Source organism: Herpailurus yagouaroundi, unplaced genomic scaffold (assembly GCF_014898765.1).
Source record: "Herpailurus yagouaroundi ecotype Mexico unplaced genomic scaffold, PumYag 29, whole genome shotgun sequence".
Lineage (NCBI taxonomy): Eukaryota > Metazoa > Chordata > Mammalia > Carnivora > Felidae > Herpailurus > Herpailurus yagouaroundi.
Genome location: NW_024412377.1, coordinates 103,912,425 through 103,929,308, shown reverse-complemented (window position 1 = coordinate 103,929,308; position 16,884 = coordinate 103,912,425). Strand labels below are relative to the sequence as shown.

At 40.8% G+C, this 16,884-nt stretch overlaps 1 protein-coding gene across 2 annotated transcripts in view; it reads left to right on the top strand.

The window, feature by feature from the left end:
- Positions 1 to 14,363, top strand: part of OCLN (occludin) — a 57,855-nt gene extending 43,492 nt beyond the window's left edge. For both annotated transcript variants that reach the window (XM_040451364.1, XM_040451371.1), the window contains exons 6-9: positions 5,788 to 6,003; positions 8,937 to 9,108; positions 10,282 to 10,323; positions 12,500 to 14,363. In XM_040451364.1, coding sequence (XP_040307298.1) covers positions 5,788 to 6,003; positions 8,937 to 9,108; positions 10,282 to 10,323; positions 12,500 to 12,601 — 532 coding nt within the window. In that variant the 3' untranslated portion in view covers positions 12,602 to 14,363. The remainder of the gene's footprint in view (positions 1 to 5,787; positions 6,004 to 8,936; positions 9,109 to 10,281; positions 10,324 to 12,499) is intronic.
- Positions 14,364 to 16,884: the final 2,521 nt, after the last annotated feature.

The window sequence follows — 16,884 nt, the reverse complement described above, 5'->3', positions numbered from 1 at the left end:
CCAGGTGCCCCATGTTAGAGCTCATTTAATGGAAAGGGAAGATTGCTGGTTGATCTACCCTTAGCCACAGACATTTTTATTAAAGGAGCAGACCTTGTTTGAATTCAGGAATTCTGAGATCTCACTTGCTGTGCTAGATCCTTCATGTCCTGGGGGATGTGAAACTGATGAGGCCTCCACGTTTAGAGTTACAAGTAGCGTAAAAAACCTCACAGGGAGTTTCTGGCCCAGAGTAGCTGCCATTATGGTTACTGAAATGGTATCTCCATGGTGGTTTTAGTTTACCCTAAAGCCTGATGCTAATTCATCCTAATGACTAGTGAAGGAGGGGGTTTGGAGAGACTGTTACTGACTGGATGTGATTTTTGCCAGGGGATGATAAATTGCTCTTCTTTTTTTTTTTTTTAAGATTTTTTTTAATGTTTATTCATTTTTTGAGAGAGAGACAGAATGAGAATGTGGGAGGGCAGACCGAGGGAGACAAAGAATCCCAAACAGGCTCCAGACTCTGAGCTGTCAGCACAGCACCCCATGTGGGGCTCGAACTCAGGAACCGCAAGATGATGACTTGAGCCAAAGTCGGACACTTAACCAACTGAGCCACCCAGGCACCCCTAAAGATTTTACTTACTTACTTACTTATTTATTTATTTATTTAACGTTTTATTTATTTTTGAGACAGGGAGAGACAGAGCATGAACAGGGGAGGATCAGAGAGGGGGAGACACAGGCTCTGAGCTGTCAGCACAGAGCCCGACGCGGGGCTCGAACTCACGGACCGCGAGATCATGACCTCAGCCGAAGTCGGCCGCTTAACCGACTGAGCCACCCAGTCGCCCCTAAAGATTTTATTTTTAAGTATTCTCTACACCCAGCGTGAGACTCAAACTCATAACACCAAGACTGAGTTGCATGCTCCACTGACCGAGCCAGCCAGGCGCCCCATCTTCTTATATATGTAATTCTAGAACTCCAAATTCCTTTGTAGACTGAAAAAAAACAAACAAAAAAAAACACCTTTCCTTTAATTGCTTTGATTGTTTTACGTTAAAGGTGTATCTGCTGGAAAACTTTCAAAGTTTTATCCACAGCTCCCTGCCCCACCTCCTTTTAATGGGGCAGTTAATATAGAGATCAACCCTGAGTGTGTGGTAGTTTGGGCGCCTAGAACCCCTTAAGGTGACACCAGCAGCTGAGTTAATTATGGACTCAGTTTGAGACAGTAGGTTTTATTATTACCCTGGAGTGGAATGTGGGAAACACACTGTCAGTTTGCCTTACCCTCGATACATATTTTGTTTTGGTCTTCACAATTGACCTTCCTGTTGCTATCAGTTGTGAATGATTTGGAGGAGAAGCGTTTTCTCTCTTCTCATTCTGTGTGGATTTTGACACAAATCCAAAGCACTTGAGGCTGTGAGGGGCAAGGGTATACCCGGTAGAGACACAGTCCTTTTAAGAGTTTCAGGCTAGGAGTTGCATGACTTCTGTGCATACATGAGAAATATTTATAATGCATCTTGTGGCCAGCTGTGTCTCTAATTGTAAAGCCTGAATGGTTACATAGCATTCCACATGCTGTCTTTTCATGAAAACCAAGATATTTTCGCAAGTTCATTTGGAACCATTGAAAAATCTTAGCTTAATTCTTGAATAAGCCAGTACCTTTGTAATGTAAAATCTTAAATGGACAGAAGGATAGCTTTTGTCCCCAGCTACCTAGTTCCTCTTCCTAGGAGCAGCTGGTGTTACCAGTTTCTTTTATATAACCTTCCAGAGGCTATTTTAAAATAAATATGCTGGCCAAAATGTACATTACTTATATTTTCCTTTAAAAAAATACAAGCATAGGGGCTCCTGGGTGGCTCAGTCGGTTGAGTGTTCAACTTCGGCTCAGGTTATGATCTCGTGTTCCATGAGTTCAAGCCCCGCATCAGGCTCTGTGCTGACAGCTCAGAGCCTGGAGCCTGCTTCAGATTCTGTGTCTCCTTCTCTCTCTGCCCCTCCTCCGCTTGCACCCTGTCCCTCTCCCTCTCTCAAAACATAAATAAACATCAAAAAAGAAAAAGAGAATGGCATGATCTAGAAACTCAGAGGCTAGCAAGGCTCCTGTTGTTCTGTGGGCTTTATTGTCTGTAGAGCAAAATGGTCATCCACATTTTCCAGGCTACGCTAACTGAACTTTCAGCATAGGATTTGGAAAATGGAATGCCCTCTTCCAAAGCTTACATATACAGCCTGTTGAAAGATTCTTGATTAGCCCTTTTTGGATCATTGTCTTTCCTGAGGCCAGGGAGATGGAGTTCTCTGATGGACAAGGCTTAGATATTCCCCCCCGATAATGGTGACAGTTCTGAAGTACCATGGACATCATGGACATTATGCTCATAGGACACTGATGTTGATCATGCATTGTTTCTCTTCCCTCGCTGATACTGGGTGTCATCAGAATTCTTGTGAAGGTGTTTTCAATTCATTAATGATCCTGAACACCTGCCAGGTACATAGTAGGGTAGCTGCCCCTGGAATAGCAAATCCTTGTTGTCATGGAGGTTGCGATCTATCAGGGACAGAAGACAGTGCACAGTAGCTACACTGAGAGTCAGGACAAGATAGGAACACCAAATGCATGTGAGGGTGTGTGTGTGTGTGTGTGTGTGTGTGTGTGTGTGTGTGTGTGTGAATAAAACAAATGAATAAAAAAGACAATACAAAAGGGTGACCTTCTGGACTTGGATACTGAGTTGGATACCAGGGAAAGTATACAGTTGGTTGCCTCTTCTGGGGTATGCAGATTATGACCTAACAGGACTTGTATCTAAAAGTGGGTTCAAGGGCACCTGAGTGGCTCAGTTGGTTAAGTGTCTGACTTTCTTTTTTTAATGTTTATTTATTTTTGAGAGAGAGAGAGGGAGAGACAGAGTGTGAGTCAGGGAGGGGCACAGAGAGAGGGAGACACAGAATCCGAAGCAGGCTCCAGGCTCTGAGCTGTCAGCAGCCCGACATGTGGCTTGAACTCAAACTGTGAGATCATGTCCTCAGCTGAAGTCGGACGCTCAACTGACTGAGCCACCTAGGCACCCCTAAGCGTCCGACTCTTGATTTCAGCTCAGGTTATGATCTCACAGTTTCTGAGTTCTAGCCCCACATCAGGCTCTGTGCTGACAGTGCAGACCCTCTCTTCCTCTCTCTCTCTGCTTCTCCCCTGCTTGTGCTCTCTCTCCCTCTGGAAATAAACCTAAAAAATAAAAGAAATAAAAAAGAAATAAAAGTAGGCTCAAAGATTATTGGCAGTACAAAAATTCCCTAACTCTTGAATTTATATATATTTGCTAAGCATTTTGTTTTTAAGTTTTATGCCATATCAAGTAAGTTATCCTCTAGAGTTTCAAAGTATGTAGGAGAATGGGAGGTGGAAAGCTCCCAAAGTCGGGATTTATAATATAAGTATCTAACACAATTATGAGAGGATGCCCATTTTAATGTTTTAGGTTTTGTTCTTTTCTAATTTGTTTTGCTTTTTAGTTTTCTCCTCCTCTAGTCCCCACTCCCTCAAATAAGCCTTCTGCATTCCCACAACGAGGAGCATAATACCAGGCAGTTTTGGCAGAGTGTCTAGGAACTTGTTACTCATTGACTCATGGAGAAAGTCACATTTTCCCTCCTTTAGATGTAGCGTTAATATAGCACCCTAAGCTTCAGGAACCTGAATACATTCCAGCAGAAGGAATAAATCACACCACCACCCCCAACTATGCACACACATCCCAAAGCTTTAGGATTCTACAAGAAATTACTAAGCGTGATTAGAAATCTGAAGACTTTGGGGCACCTGGGCGGCTCAATCGGTTAAGTGTCTGACTCTTGGTTTCAGTTGAGGTCATGATCTCACGGTTTGTAAGATTGAGCCCCGTGTCAGGTTCTGTGCTGACAGCTTGGAGCCTGCTTGGGATTCTCTCTCCTTCTCTCTCTGCCCCTCTCCCACTTGTGCATGCATTCACATGCACACACACTGGGACTCTCTCAAAATAAACATTTTAAAAAAATCTGAAGATTTGGACAACAGTTAGAATCAAGCAGTTCTGGATCACCTAGAAAATAGAGCACACCTCATAGATAAAGCTCAAGATTATAGTTTCTGTCAAGGTGCCTGGGTGGCTCAGTCAGTTAAGTGTCCAACTTCGGCTCAGGTCATGATCTCATGGTTTGTGGGTTTGAGCCCCGTGTTGGGCTCTGTGCTGACAGCTCAGAGCCTGGAGCCTGCTTCGGATTCTGTGTCTCCCTCTCTCTCTGCCCCTTACACCCCCCCCCCACACACACACACACATTCACTCTCTGTCTCTCTCCATCTCTCTCTCTCTCCCTCTCCCTCTCTGTCTCAAAAATAAATGTTAAAAAAAAAAAGATTATAGTTTCTGTAAGTGGAAAAGCAATAAGAAAACAAAAGTCTTCAGACATTTTTGCTAGTTGATTTGAATAGCAGGCCAATGGTGGAAAGTCTCAGGCATAACCTTTGTGTTCTTTCATTGTTCTTCTTGACCTTCTTTAGCTGTGTTATCAGGGAAAGTTAAGTTTCGCATTGCTGTTACTCAGAAGTGCTTTACTGTTGCCACAGCTCTTGGTGTTTTATTCCACATTTGACTTCATGTTTATGCTTGCGGCACAAACATTTGCACGTAAAATTCCAATGTGGGCGGTGCCTGGGTGGCTCAGTTGGTTAAGTTTCAGACTCGTGATTTCGGCTCAGGTGACGATCTCACGGTTCGTGGGATCAAGCCCTGCGTTGGGCTCTGTGCTGACAGCTTGGATCCTGCTTGGGATTCTCTTTCTGCTCTTCCTCCACTCTTGCATGTTTGCACTCTCTCTCAAAATAAATAAGCATTAAGAAAAAAAAACCAAGGGGCACCTGGGTGGCTCAGTCGTTTGAGTGTCTGACTTCGGCTCAGGTCATGATCTCACGGTCCGTGGGTTCGAGCCCCGTGTCGGGCTCTGTGCTGACAGCTCAGAGCCTGGAGCCTGTTTCAGATTCTGTGTCTCCCTCTTTCTCTGACCCTCCCCTGTTCATGCTCTCTCTCTGTCTCAAAAATAAATAAATGTTAAAAAAAAAATTAAAAACAAAAAAACAAAACAGAACTGATGCAATTGGGAAAATAAGTCTAATGATAACACTTCCAGGCCATTCAGTCTACGTGGCTGCAGGATTATCATAGCAGTTGTTTAAATTTTTAGTCTCTTTAGTTTTTTCAAGATTGTATCTTGAAAAGAAAGTTGATACACAGGAGTCTAAAATTAGTATTACAATATGCTTACCTCTGAGAATCAGTTTCTGAAAGTAGATATGTACGTGCATTTCTCTTGACCGCTTAGCATTCGGTGAAACTGGAAGAACCTGTAGAAAAGAATCCTGAGCATTATTTTCCTGCCTGCCTTTTGTGGAGTCAGTCCCTGGCACAGGTCGGGTGAACACCTCTTCCAGATCAGCCTGGGCTTCCTCAAGTGCAGTCTTAGATCCATCCTGCTTAGGAATGTTTACACATGGGCTCCCCTTACGTCGGAACCTTAAAGCTACTGGTCTGTCTCAGAGTATCTGAGCTGGTGCGAAACCGAACACGGGAAACTGCGGATCTGCTCCGTGTTGGGAACATGAGCTGCTTACGTGAATGAACGCACTTACGTTTAGATGTCTCTTACTGCTTACTGTGGCTGCTCCTTGTGATTACAGCGCACTTGCTGGCAAAGAGCTGTGGTGTACCTGTGACCCCTGAAAAACGATGACTGTTTTGTTAGGGTGCCTGAGGTGGTGCAGGAGCTTCCAGTGACTTCACCGGTGGACGACTTCAGGCAGCCTCGCTACAGCGGCAGTGGTAACTTTGAGACGCCTTCAAAAAGGGCACCTACGAAAGGAAGGGCGGGAAGGTCCAAGAGGCCGGAGCAGGACCACTATGAAACAGACTACACGACCGGGGGCGAGTCCTGCGACGAGCTGGAGGAGGACTGGATCAGGTACGGGGTCACCTCGTGTTGGGACCACTCGCACATCTGTCTGATGGGTCACCTGGGCCAGTCAGCTTTGGGGTTTTGCCTGCCAAATTGGAGTTGGGTGGTAGGATATCGTTCCTGCACAGCCAGGACTGGAGATAGTATTTCAAGAGGTTCTTTTCTTTAGTGCTCTTTTGTAATAAAGATTGATGTAGAGGGGATACGTTTGGCTCCATTGCGTCTTAAAAACACTCTCAGTGTCTTTCACAAAATGACTGATGAACTTCACTCTTTACTTGTACCAGTAGTCACCCAAGAAAGGTCTTTCAAATAAATAAAACACAGGTATGGAGGAACTTTTGTTACTGATTATATAATTCCCAGCCCAGAGCTATGGCTTTGTTTTGGCATTTACTTTGAAGTTAAGGTTTCATGGGGAGACCAGAGATTCTTTTAAAAGTTTAATCCAGAGGACTTTGGCAAACGGTTTTGTAAACAATTAAGTTTACAATTTAGTGTTCTGGCCAAGGTTGTGGTTAAGTTCCTTTGTGTGTTGGTGGTTTAGTTATACTTCATCATCACTAACTATCCTCATGTATGGTGTATAGCCCTTTTATGCCCAAGTGTCCTGAGAAACGGGACACGAATCAGAAACATTTGTGGTCTGGATGGTGGTCAGTCACAGCGTTGCTTCTCAAGCTGTGAGAGGTGGGTGGTGTAGCATAGCCTGACATCGCCTCCCTGGTGGTTCTCATACCACACCTTCCCTTCTTCCCACAAGAGTTCTTGGCCAAGAGGCCCCTGGGGGGCTCAGTAGGTTGAGTGTCCGGCTCTTGATTTTGGCTCAGATCACGATCTCATAGTTTGTGGGATCAAGCCTTGCTTGGGATTCTCTCTCTCCTCTCTCTCTCTCTGTCTGCCCCTCCCCCTGCTCACATGCTCGCTCGCTCTCTCTCTCTCTCTCAAAATAAATGGATGGACTTAAAAAACAAAACAGAACAAAAAAACAGAGTTCTTGGCCATGTTCAGTCATCTAGCTATAAAATACTTTCCTAACTTGTTTCATGGAACATCTAAATGAAAAGTTTTAAGAAACTGTTTTCTTGTTTCTCTTTTGAGCAGTCATTTAATTTCTCCCCTCTGTAAAATGAAGATAGGAGGCCAATTTCGGTGTAAAAATTGAAATTCCATATTGCCGTGAAGTTCCTACATCATGTGAAACAAGTCAGAGTGTTTCCTCAGTGGATTATTAGTGAAGAGCATCACCTGGAAATGTAAAGAATGGCTAGTCTCTTGAGAGATACAAGGGATACAGAATTGCATGCATCACCGGATTATTTGTACAAGGAGCATGCATTTTTGTACATGTACATTTTAATGTCTGATCTTACCATCAAAGGATTTAAAATAAGCCATTTCTGTGGAGGAAAACAAGTTAAGTTGGAAAAAGAAAAAAGAATCTGAAGATTGTAGTTGGTGGCAGAAAACAACCAGCTACCAGCCAGTTCTTCTGCTGCCGTAGTGGTGGGAATGCACTTTGTGTTCCAGTATTCCAGTTTTCACACTTTAAATTCAGGGGTGCCCAGGAGGCTCAGTCGGATGAGCGTCCAACTTCGGCTCAGGTCATGATCTCACAGTTCATGAGTTTGAGCCCCGTGTTGGGCTCTGTGCTGACAGCTTGGAGCTTTTAGGCTGCTTCGGATTCTTGTTTCTGTCTCTCTCTACCCCTCCCCTGCTCATGCTCTGTGTCTCAAAAAAATAAATAAACATTTAAAAAAAGTAAGATTTTAGACATATTCTATTGTCACATGGTGTTGTATTTTCAGAATAAATAAGTTCCTATGACTTGAACCTCAAATTTCATAAATGATTTTCAATTTTATTTCTAAAAATTATATTAGCATAGTATTTCTTTTCTAAGTAGGCTTTACGCCCAATGCAGAGCCCAACATGAGGCACAATCCTGAGATAAGACCGAGCTGAGAGCAAGTCAGGTGCTCAACTGACTGAGGCACCCAGGGACACCCCTAAGCATAGTATTTTCTTTTTTAATTTTTTAATGTTTTTATTTATTTTTGAGACAGAGTGTGTGAGCGAGAGTCAGATGCTTAACCAACTGAGCCACCCAGGTGCCCCTTTTAAAATTTTTTTTAAGTTTGTTTATGTATTTTGAGAGAGAGAGAAAACACAAGTAGGGGAGGACTGGAGAGAGAGGGAGAGAGAGAGAGATTGCCAGGCAGGCTCTGCACTGTCAGCACAGAGTCTAATGCGGGACTCAAACTCAGGAACTGTGAGATCATGACCTGAGCCAAAATCAAGAGTCTGTCACTCATCCAACTGAGTCACCCAGGTGCCCCTAAGCACAGTATTTTTAAAACCATAACCAGTGATGTAGAAGTATAATCATTCATTCTTTTTTTTTTTTTTTAAGTTTATTTGGTTATTGATTGAGGGAGAGAGAGAGTGCACGTAGAGGAGAGGCAGAGAGAGAGAGAGGAGAGAAATCCTGAGCCGGTTCCATGCTGTCAGCTCAGAGCCAGATGCTGAGCTCGAACTCCCAACCCATGAGATTATCACCTGAGCCCAAACCAAGAGTCGGACGCTTAACATTTTTTAATGTTTATTTTTGAGAGAGAGGGGGCGAGTGCGAGCAAGGGAGGGGCAGAGAGAGAGGGAGACAGAGGATCTGAAGCAGGCTCCTCGCTGACAGCAGAGGGCTCAGTGCGGGGGCTGGAACTCAGGAACCGTGAGATCATGACCTGAGCCATTAAAGCGCCTCTAAGTAGAATCATTCTTAAGAGAACTCACTTGCTTCTCACCTTCCTCTCATAAGCAAGAAAAAGAAAACAGGAGAATGTCACTCTCACGTCCCACCAGCTTTATTGTCTTGGCTGAAGAAATACTGGATTTTATGTCTGCTGGAGTCAAAAGTAGTCATTTTCTTACTGAATTTTTAGGGAATATCCACCTATCACTTCAGATCAACAAAGACAACTCTACAAGAGAAGTTTTGACACTGGCCTGCAGGAATACAAGAGCTTACAGGCAGAACTTGATGAAATCAATAAAGAACTTTCTCGTCTGGATAAAGAGTTGGATGACTATAGAGAAGACAGTGAAGACTACATGGTAAATTCAAACCTGATAATTGTATATTATATATGATGTCATTCTAATTTATGAAGATACAGTATCCTTTCTATTAATGTTGATTCAGATTTTGCTAGTAATTTTTAAATTGATTGATTGAGAAATAATTGAAGTCCAGTCTCAGATGAAAGTCTTTCCAAATTGAAGAGTGTACTAATGTAGTTAAGTAAGAAATAGAAAACAAAAGGCTATGTACATATATCCCTTCCTGTTTAAAATAGCTGGATTATTTTTTCTATTTTAAAACACTGTTCATTCTTTCTGTAAACTATTAAACATTACAGAATTGGGTACAGGAAGATAAACTACCTTAAATTCTGCCTCCTGACTGTCACCAAAATATTTGTTTAAATATCCCCTTCATGCAAAAGTGCACCTAGACACATACCGTCTTTGATAAAAAGTTATCTCCCCCCCCCTCCTCCCCCGGCTGAGGTTACGTTTGTCCATGAAAGTTACTCTTTCCTTTTTAATCCCCCTTTCCATACTTTCATAGTGAAGGAAGTCACTATGCATAGATCACACCTAAGGAATGGAGAATTATGTTCCAGCTCTTTAAAGACTGTGTACCTATACAAATTATTTGGAATTCTTGTGCATGAGAAATTGGTTACTTCCTTCCATTTACTTAATCATTCACTTATACCAGTATTGACTCATAAATATATCTATTTTATACATTGGGTTATAATCCAATACTACTTTATTTTGTTGCTCAAATTATTTATGTATAATATAACACGTTCACTTAACGATATATGTAATATGCATACACGGGGTAGTTACTGGGAGCTCAGACCAGTTTCATAACGGGGTATAACCAGATGACAGCTACACTTGACAGAAGATCTCTGTGGGGTCAGCACGGCCCATGGACCCGCATGGGGAGTGATGAGAAGCAACAGAACCATTACCTGTCTATGGGAATGGAATGTGAGGAATAGGTCTTAAATTCCTCTGTCCTGGCTTCCTCCAGGCTCTCTTGCTGACTATATGAATAATAACTTTAAGGACCTAAAGACTTCATTATTTTAATTTCCTGTATTTGGGGTATTGTTGGCAGTTTTAGCTCCAGAATATAACATCAGGAATGTCATTGTTGAAAGAGAAGATTCCCTCCTAAACATATTCTATTGTGTTTCTCCTTGATAGGCTGCTGCTGATGAGTACAATAGACTGAAGCAAGTGAAGGGAGTAAGTATTCCAGATTGTAAGATTCTTTCAGAGAGGATGTTTCTAGTATGTGTTTTTTATTTAACCTTTGGAATGACTGTGAATACCTAGTCACACAAGCACTGATTATGACAAAAGGCCTTATCATTACAAGGTGAAAACTGTACCTGAGAAGTTAGGACCTTCATTTCAGTTGTTTGCAACTATAGCCAATACTGATTTTTTAAGATTATTTTATTTTTTTAATGTTCATTTATTTTTGAGACAAAGAGAAAGAGAGAGAGAGAGACAGAGCACGAGCAGGGGAAGGGCAGAGAGAGAGGGAGACACAGAATCCGAAGCAGGCTCCAGGCTCTGAGCTGTCTGCACAGAGCCCGATGTGGGGCTTGAACCCACAAACCACGAGATCATAACATGAGCCGAAGTCAGACGCTCAACCGACTGAGCCACCCAGGTGCCCCAAGCTTTTTTTTTTAAAGTTGAAGTATACATACAGAAACTTGCACAAATTCTGAGTGCACAACTTGGTAAATTTTCACCAACCACCATATACCTTTGTACCTGGCACCCAGATGAAGAAATATATTTCCTAGTTTCCTAGGCAACCCCCTCTGGAACTCCCCTCCAATTTTTACTCTCCCCACAGATAACTACCATCCTAATTTCTATCATCATAAATGAGTTTTGCCTACTTTGAACTTGATGTAAATAGCATCTATAGTATGTATTTTTCATGTGTAATTTCTTTTGCTCTTTTTGAATACCCATTCATATTTTTGTGTGTGGCTATGGTTCATTTATTTTTACTTGGTAAATAAAAGACAATTGATTCATCCATTCTTTCGTTAGTGAGCCTTTGGGTTATTCCTAGATTATGGCTCTTATAATTAATGCAACTTCAAACATTTTTGAATGTGTGCACATCTGCACACATATGTTAAGGATATATTTGGGAGTGGAATTGCAGGGTCATTGGGTCTGTCTGTCTAACCTTGGCTTAAATAGTGTCAAACAGCTTTCCTGGATTGCTAGTTTATATTCCCACTGACGTGTGCATATTCCTTTTGCTCCATATCCTTGTAAACACTTGGCGTTATTAATCTTTCTTGATTTAAAGCTTTGTTTTTAAAGGATTATATATTAAAATTTTTTGAGGTCACAAAACAGTGTAATTTTAAATGCAAGAGTTTTATATAGTGGGGCACCTGGCTAATTTAGTCAGTAGAACATGACTCTTGATCTCGGGGTTGTGAGGTTTTTTGTTTTTTGTTTTTTTTTTTTAATTTTTTTTTAACGTTTATTTATTTTTGAGACAGAGAGAGACAGATCATGAATGGGGGAGGCTCAGAGTGAGGGAGACACAGAATCTGAAACAGGCTCCAGGCTCTGAGCTGTCAGCACAGAGCCAGACGCGGGGCTCGAACTCACGGACCGCGAGATCATGACCTGAGCCGAAGTCGGCCACTTAACTGACTGAGCCACCCAGGCACCCCTCGGGGTTGTGAGTTTAAGCCCCATGTTGGGTACAGAGATTACATAAAAAATAAAAAAATAAAATGAAAGAATATATAGTAAAATTTCCTGTATCTTTAACCATTCCTCCTTTTCCAAGTCAACTGATATCGCCAGTTTTTGTTGTACTGATTTTTTTTTAAGGATTTTATTTATTTTTAAGTAATTTCTACACCCAACATGGGGCTTGAACCTACAACCCAGAGACCAAGAGTCACATGTTCCATCCACTGAGCCAGCCAGGCACCCCTGTTTTACTGATTTTTAAAAAAAAAAAATTTTTTTTTAACGTTTATTTATTTTTGAGACAGAGACAGAGCATGAACGGGGGAGGGTCAGAGAGAGGGAGACACAGAATCTGAAATAGGTACTGATTTTTTTTTTAGATGATGTGTTAGCAGAAAGGTGAGTCAATTTTTGGGGTCACTTTATAAATCACTAGAAATTAGTATATGTTTTGTAAAACTCAGAAGATATGACTAAGCATAAAGAATCCATTGCCTGTTTGGTCAGAATGGTCAGAGAAACTGCCAGATCACTCTGCATATTACTCTATTCAACACCCCAACAATTTCATTTGACTAACATTCTGTGGTTTTTTTTTTGGCTCACCTCTGCCTTCCTAGCAGCTAACACAACTTGTTTTTATTTTGTTAAGTTTACTTGGCTTTTTTTTTTCTCCAAGTCTGCAGATTACAAAAGTAAGAGGAATTATTGCAAGCAGTTGAAGAGTAAATTGTCGCACATCAAGAAGATGGTTGGAGATTATGACAGACAGAAGACATAGAAGGCAGATGATACCACATTGTTTGAGAGATTAAGAAGTTATTTGACATCTCTGCAATGTTGTCAGAAGGCAAAATGAGTGGATTCTAACCCAGGAAGACAAACCTTTGTCACATTACATACCTTTGGTGGCTTTACTATCATCAGTTTAATATCATCAGTATTGAAGCATTTTATAAATAGCTTTTGATAATCAACTGGGCGGAACACTCCAATTAAGGATTCTGTACTTTAAACTTCGGCTCTTATATTAAGGACTGACTATAGGTTGAGGTTTTTAAACCTTGAAGGCAGGTCCCATGGTGAACTGTGCTATGAATTTGCACACTCAGGCAGTGTTTTCTTAACACCTAAGTGCACGCACTGGTTCACATTGGTGATCTCATCCATTCCTCCCAGAAATCTGTTTTCAGAACTGTTATTTATAATCATTTCTTTTCAGGTAGGGAGACTGGGTGCCCTACCCAGTCTCTGGAGTGAAGGCTCTGAAGTGAATCTGCCTGTTTCCTGGCTTATAGTTTTGGTTAAGTCTGTTTTACGACTTGACTCCATTAATTAAAGTCCCTCGGCCTTTCCCTTAGCTCCTGTGGCTAGTGCATTCTCTCAACCTCCCTATTCATTTTTTTGTTTTCTGTGTATAAGTGGTTAAAAGAGCTTTTCATTGTTGTGTGCTCTCCAGATAATAAAGATCATGTAAAAATAACACATTGTGAAACTTAAAGATTGTAAATACATACAGGTATTCACTTTTTAAAAATCACAGTTTAAACCTGGTTAGAATTTGGTTGTGTATTCTAAAATTCTTTTAAATCTTTTATGGTTTACATGTGTGTTTGTTTCCTTTTTTTAAACCAACTAGGCTTTTTCATTATATCAGAATATCTGATTACATTGCTAATTCGGTTGTGACTTGGATCGTGTCTTAAGAGGATATTCAAGTTCTGTACATATTTTATAAGGTATTAAACCTGGTGTTTTCTTTCATATACTTGTTTGACATCATTTGTGCTGTTGATATGAAGATGTGGAAAATTACACTCAGTTTTATCTGAGTATATAGTTTATTGCATTAAACTATATTGGTTGCTGTGCTGGTTGCTGAATTTCCCAGTCTTTCGGTTATAAGAAGGCTGATTTGTCTGAGAATACAGCACAATACAACAAAACATCAAATTATTTCAGATGGTGCCCTTGGTCTCACCACTCTTTTTTTTTTAATTAAAATTTTTATTAGTAAAGTAAAATTAGCTGATAGTAGTGGGCATATAGCTAGCCAAGTTGATTGTTTTTATCCCCCCCTGCCCCAGTTTAGAGTGGTTTTTGTGAAAATTTTGGAAGAATAACCTTTAATCATTAGTATGCAATTCAGACATTATATACAAGTCTGAATCATTTTCCAAAGATAAACCTTAAAATGTTTCTTTTATAACATTGTTCATTTCTTCAAATTGAAGAAATTCTTAATTTTCCATGTGCTGTACATACTTATTACAAAAGGTAGTAGTTTATAGTTTTCGTGCCTTTTGGATTCACACCAAATGGTAAGGACTCTTTTGAGGAACTTAACTCATTTTTATGCATGCTAAAATATAAATCTCTTTGTTCTTGGAAGTTCGTGTACTTAGATTATGAAGATGGCAAAATTGCCAGTGTTCTGACAAAATAGTACTGTTCACCTGAATGCAGAAAACCAAATAGCATGAGTTTCCATTGTAAACTTGTGTCATAAAGTTGAACTCTGAAATAAAAAAACAAGAAAGTCATTTTTCAAATGTACTTAAAGACTGTTTGGTATTAACCAGCTGGATGTAACTTTATTTTTTTTGTTTTCAACGTTTATTTATTTTGGGGACAGAGAGAGACAGAGCATGAACGGGGGAGGGGCAGAGAGAGAGGGAGACACAGAATCGGAAGCAGGCTCCAGGCTCTGAGCCATCAGCCCAGAGCCCGACGCGGGGCTCGAACTCACGGACCGCGAGATCGTGACCTGGCTGAAGTCGGACACTTAACCGACTGCGCCACCCAGGCGCCCCTGGATGTAACTTTAAAGAAGCACCCAGGCATATTTCTAGTTTGGAAAAAGGAGATTTAGGTTAGATGTCAGAAGTCTCTTCCATGTCTGACCTGAGATTCTTTTTAAGTTTTTTTGGTTTTCTGTTTTTTTTTTTTTTTTTTTTAAAAAAAACATTGTTGGGGTGGGGGGGGGGGAAAGGGTGAGGAGAGGAGAGAGACAGAGAGAGAGAGAGAGAGAGAGAGAGAGAGAGAGAGAGAGAGAGAATCCCAAGCAGGCTCCACTCTGTCAGTTCAGAACCCGATACAGGGCTTGAACCCTCAAGGCATGAGATCATGACCTAAGCTGAAATCAAGAGGCAACACTGAACTGAGCTATCCAGGTGCCCCTCTGACCTGAGATTCTTATGTGTGCTTCTGTCTTCTATAAAGAACATTCCATACATTCTGTTGTGAAAGGATGTGGTCGTTAGTAAAGGTTAATTGCATACAGTGATTCCCTTACGTAGGTGATTCTGTGATAAAAGGCAAAATCAATATTTTAATTTCTCTTTATCTTGAAAAATTTAAAGTAGTATAGAAAATGAAAAATACAAATATCCAGGGTGCCTGGGTGGCTCAGTTGGTTAAGCATCCAACTCTTGGTTTCTGCTCAGGTCGTGATCTCACGATTTGTGGGTTTGAGCCTCACGTCAGGCTCCACGCTGATAGTATGGAGCCTGCTTGGGATTCTCTCTCTCCTTCCCTCTCTCTGCCCCTTCCCTGCTCACTCTCTCTCTCAAAAATGAATAAACTTAAACACATATATCCACCACCAAGAAATGACAGGTGTTAGTTTTGTCATATATGCCTTTTATTTTTTGAAATAAATTTAAGTCTATTGGTACTTATACTAAAAGTTACATTGTATACACACGTGAAATTATCACTTATTCCTTATATCATTCTATTGACGTTATCATTTCTCATTCTCATTTTACAGGAAAGAAAAATAATGTGGTAGATTAGTCCACTGTCACATACTAGCAAGTGATTAAACTAGGATTAGAAGCTTGATCTGTTGAGAATAATAGGCTCTGTACTCCTGTTCTAGGTTGACTGTCACTAAATTAATGTTTTGGGTAAGAAGAGATTGGTCTGTATGTTGTTAATAAAATTTTGTATTTTAATTGTAAGTGCATTTTAAGTACTTTGAATTAATGTAAAATGCTTCATATGAAATATCTGAAGTATCTGTAAAGATCTGAGTGGGTGTGTGTGTGTAAAGAAGGGTAAGAACAGTGGCACCTGGGTGGCTCAGTCGGTTAGGTGTCCAACTCTTGATTTTGGCTCAGGTCATGATCTCACAGTTCATGAGTTTGAGCCCTGAGTCAGGCTCTTTGTTGACAGCTTGGAACCTGGAACCTGCTTCGGATTTTGTGTCTCCCTCTGTCTCTGCCCCTCCCCCACTCACGCTCGCTCGCGCTCTCTCTCTCTCTCTCTCTCTCTCTCTCAAAAGTAAATAAACATTAAAAAAGAAGACAAATGAATTAGATACAGGGGTGTATTATCCCTTCTGTCTCATATTAACATTTCTTTTAATGAGAATAGTTTTCATAAAAATGCCCAAGTAACTTGGGTAGTTTTTAGAAAACACTTAAAATAATGCCACTTTGTGGTTAGAGAAAAGCATGGAAACATAACTGATTTTGTGTGTGTGTGACTGCAACAAAATGTAGGCGTCTCCCCAAGATTTCTAATTGCTGCCACAGGACCAGCTCGCTCTTATCTGCTTGGGTTGTTGTGTTCTTGCTTTGCCCTCCAGCAATTACTTGACCTTGGACACATTATTTACCCTTCCTCTCCTTTAGTTTGCTTATTTGTGTGAGAGCTATTTGTACCTGATCTCATAGTTGTTATTAAGGTTCATGTGGGACTTAGCTACAGTCCTTGTCGGACAGTAATAAATAAGGGCTCTTATCTCCCAAAGCTGGAAGGTGATGCTTTAAACAAGCTTTTAAAAAGCAAAAAGTGTTTTAAGAATGTATGTATCGTCCCAATCCCTATATGCTTGGTCAGTGCTGGGTGCTATAAATTAGGCTATGAATTTATAAACTTAGGCTATAAATTAGGCTGTTATAAATTAGGCTATAAATTCTTTTGAATTCTAGACAGCTGCATTAGGCTTAGCCACAACTTCATAGATAAGGAACAGGTGCTTTAAAAGATAGATTTACATATCAAAATAAGGACTATTAGGTACTGTTAAAAGCAATTGTGCAGGTTTTCACTGAG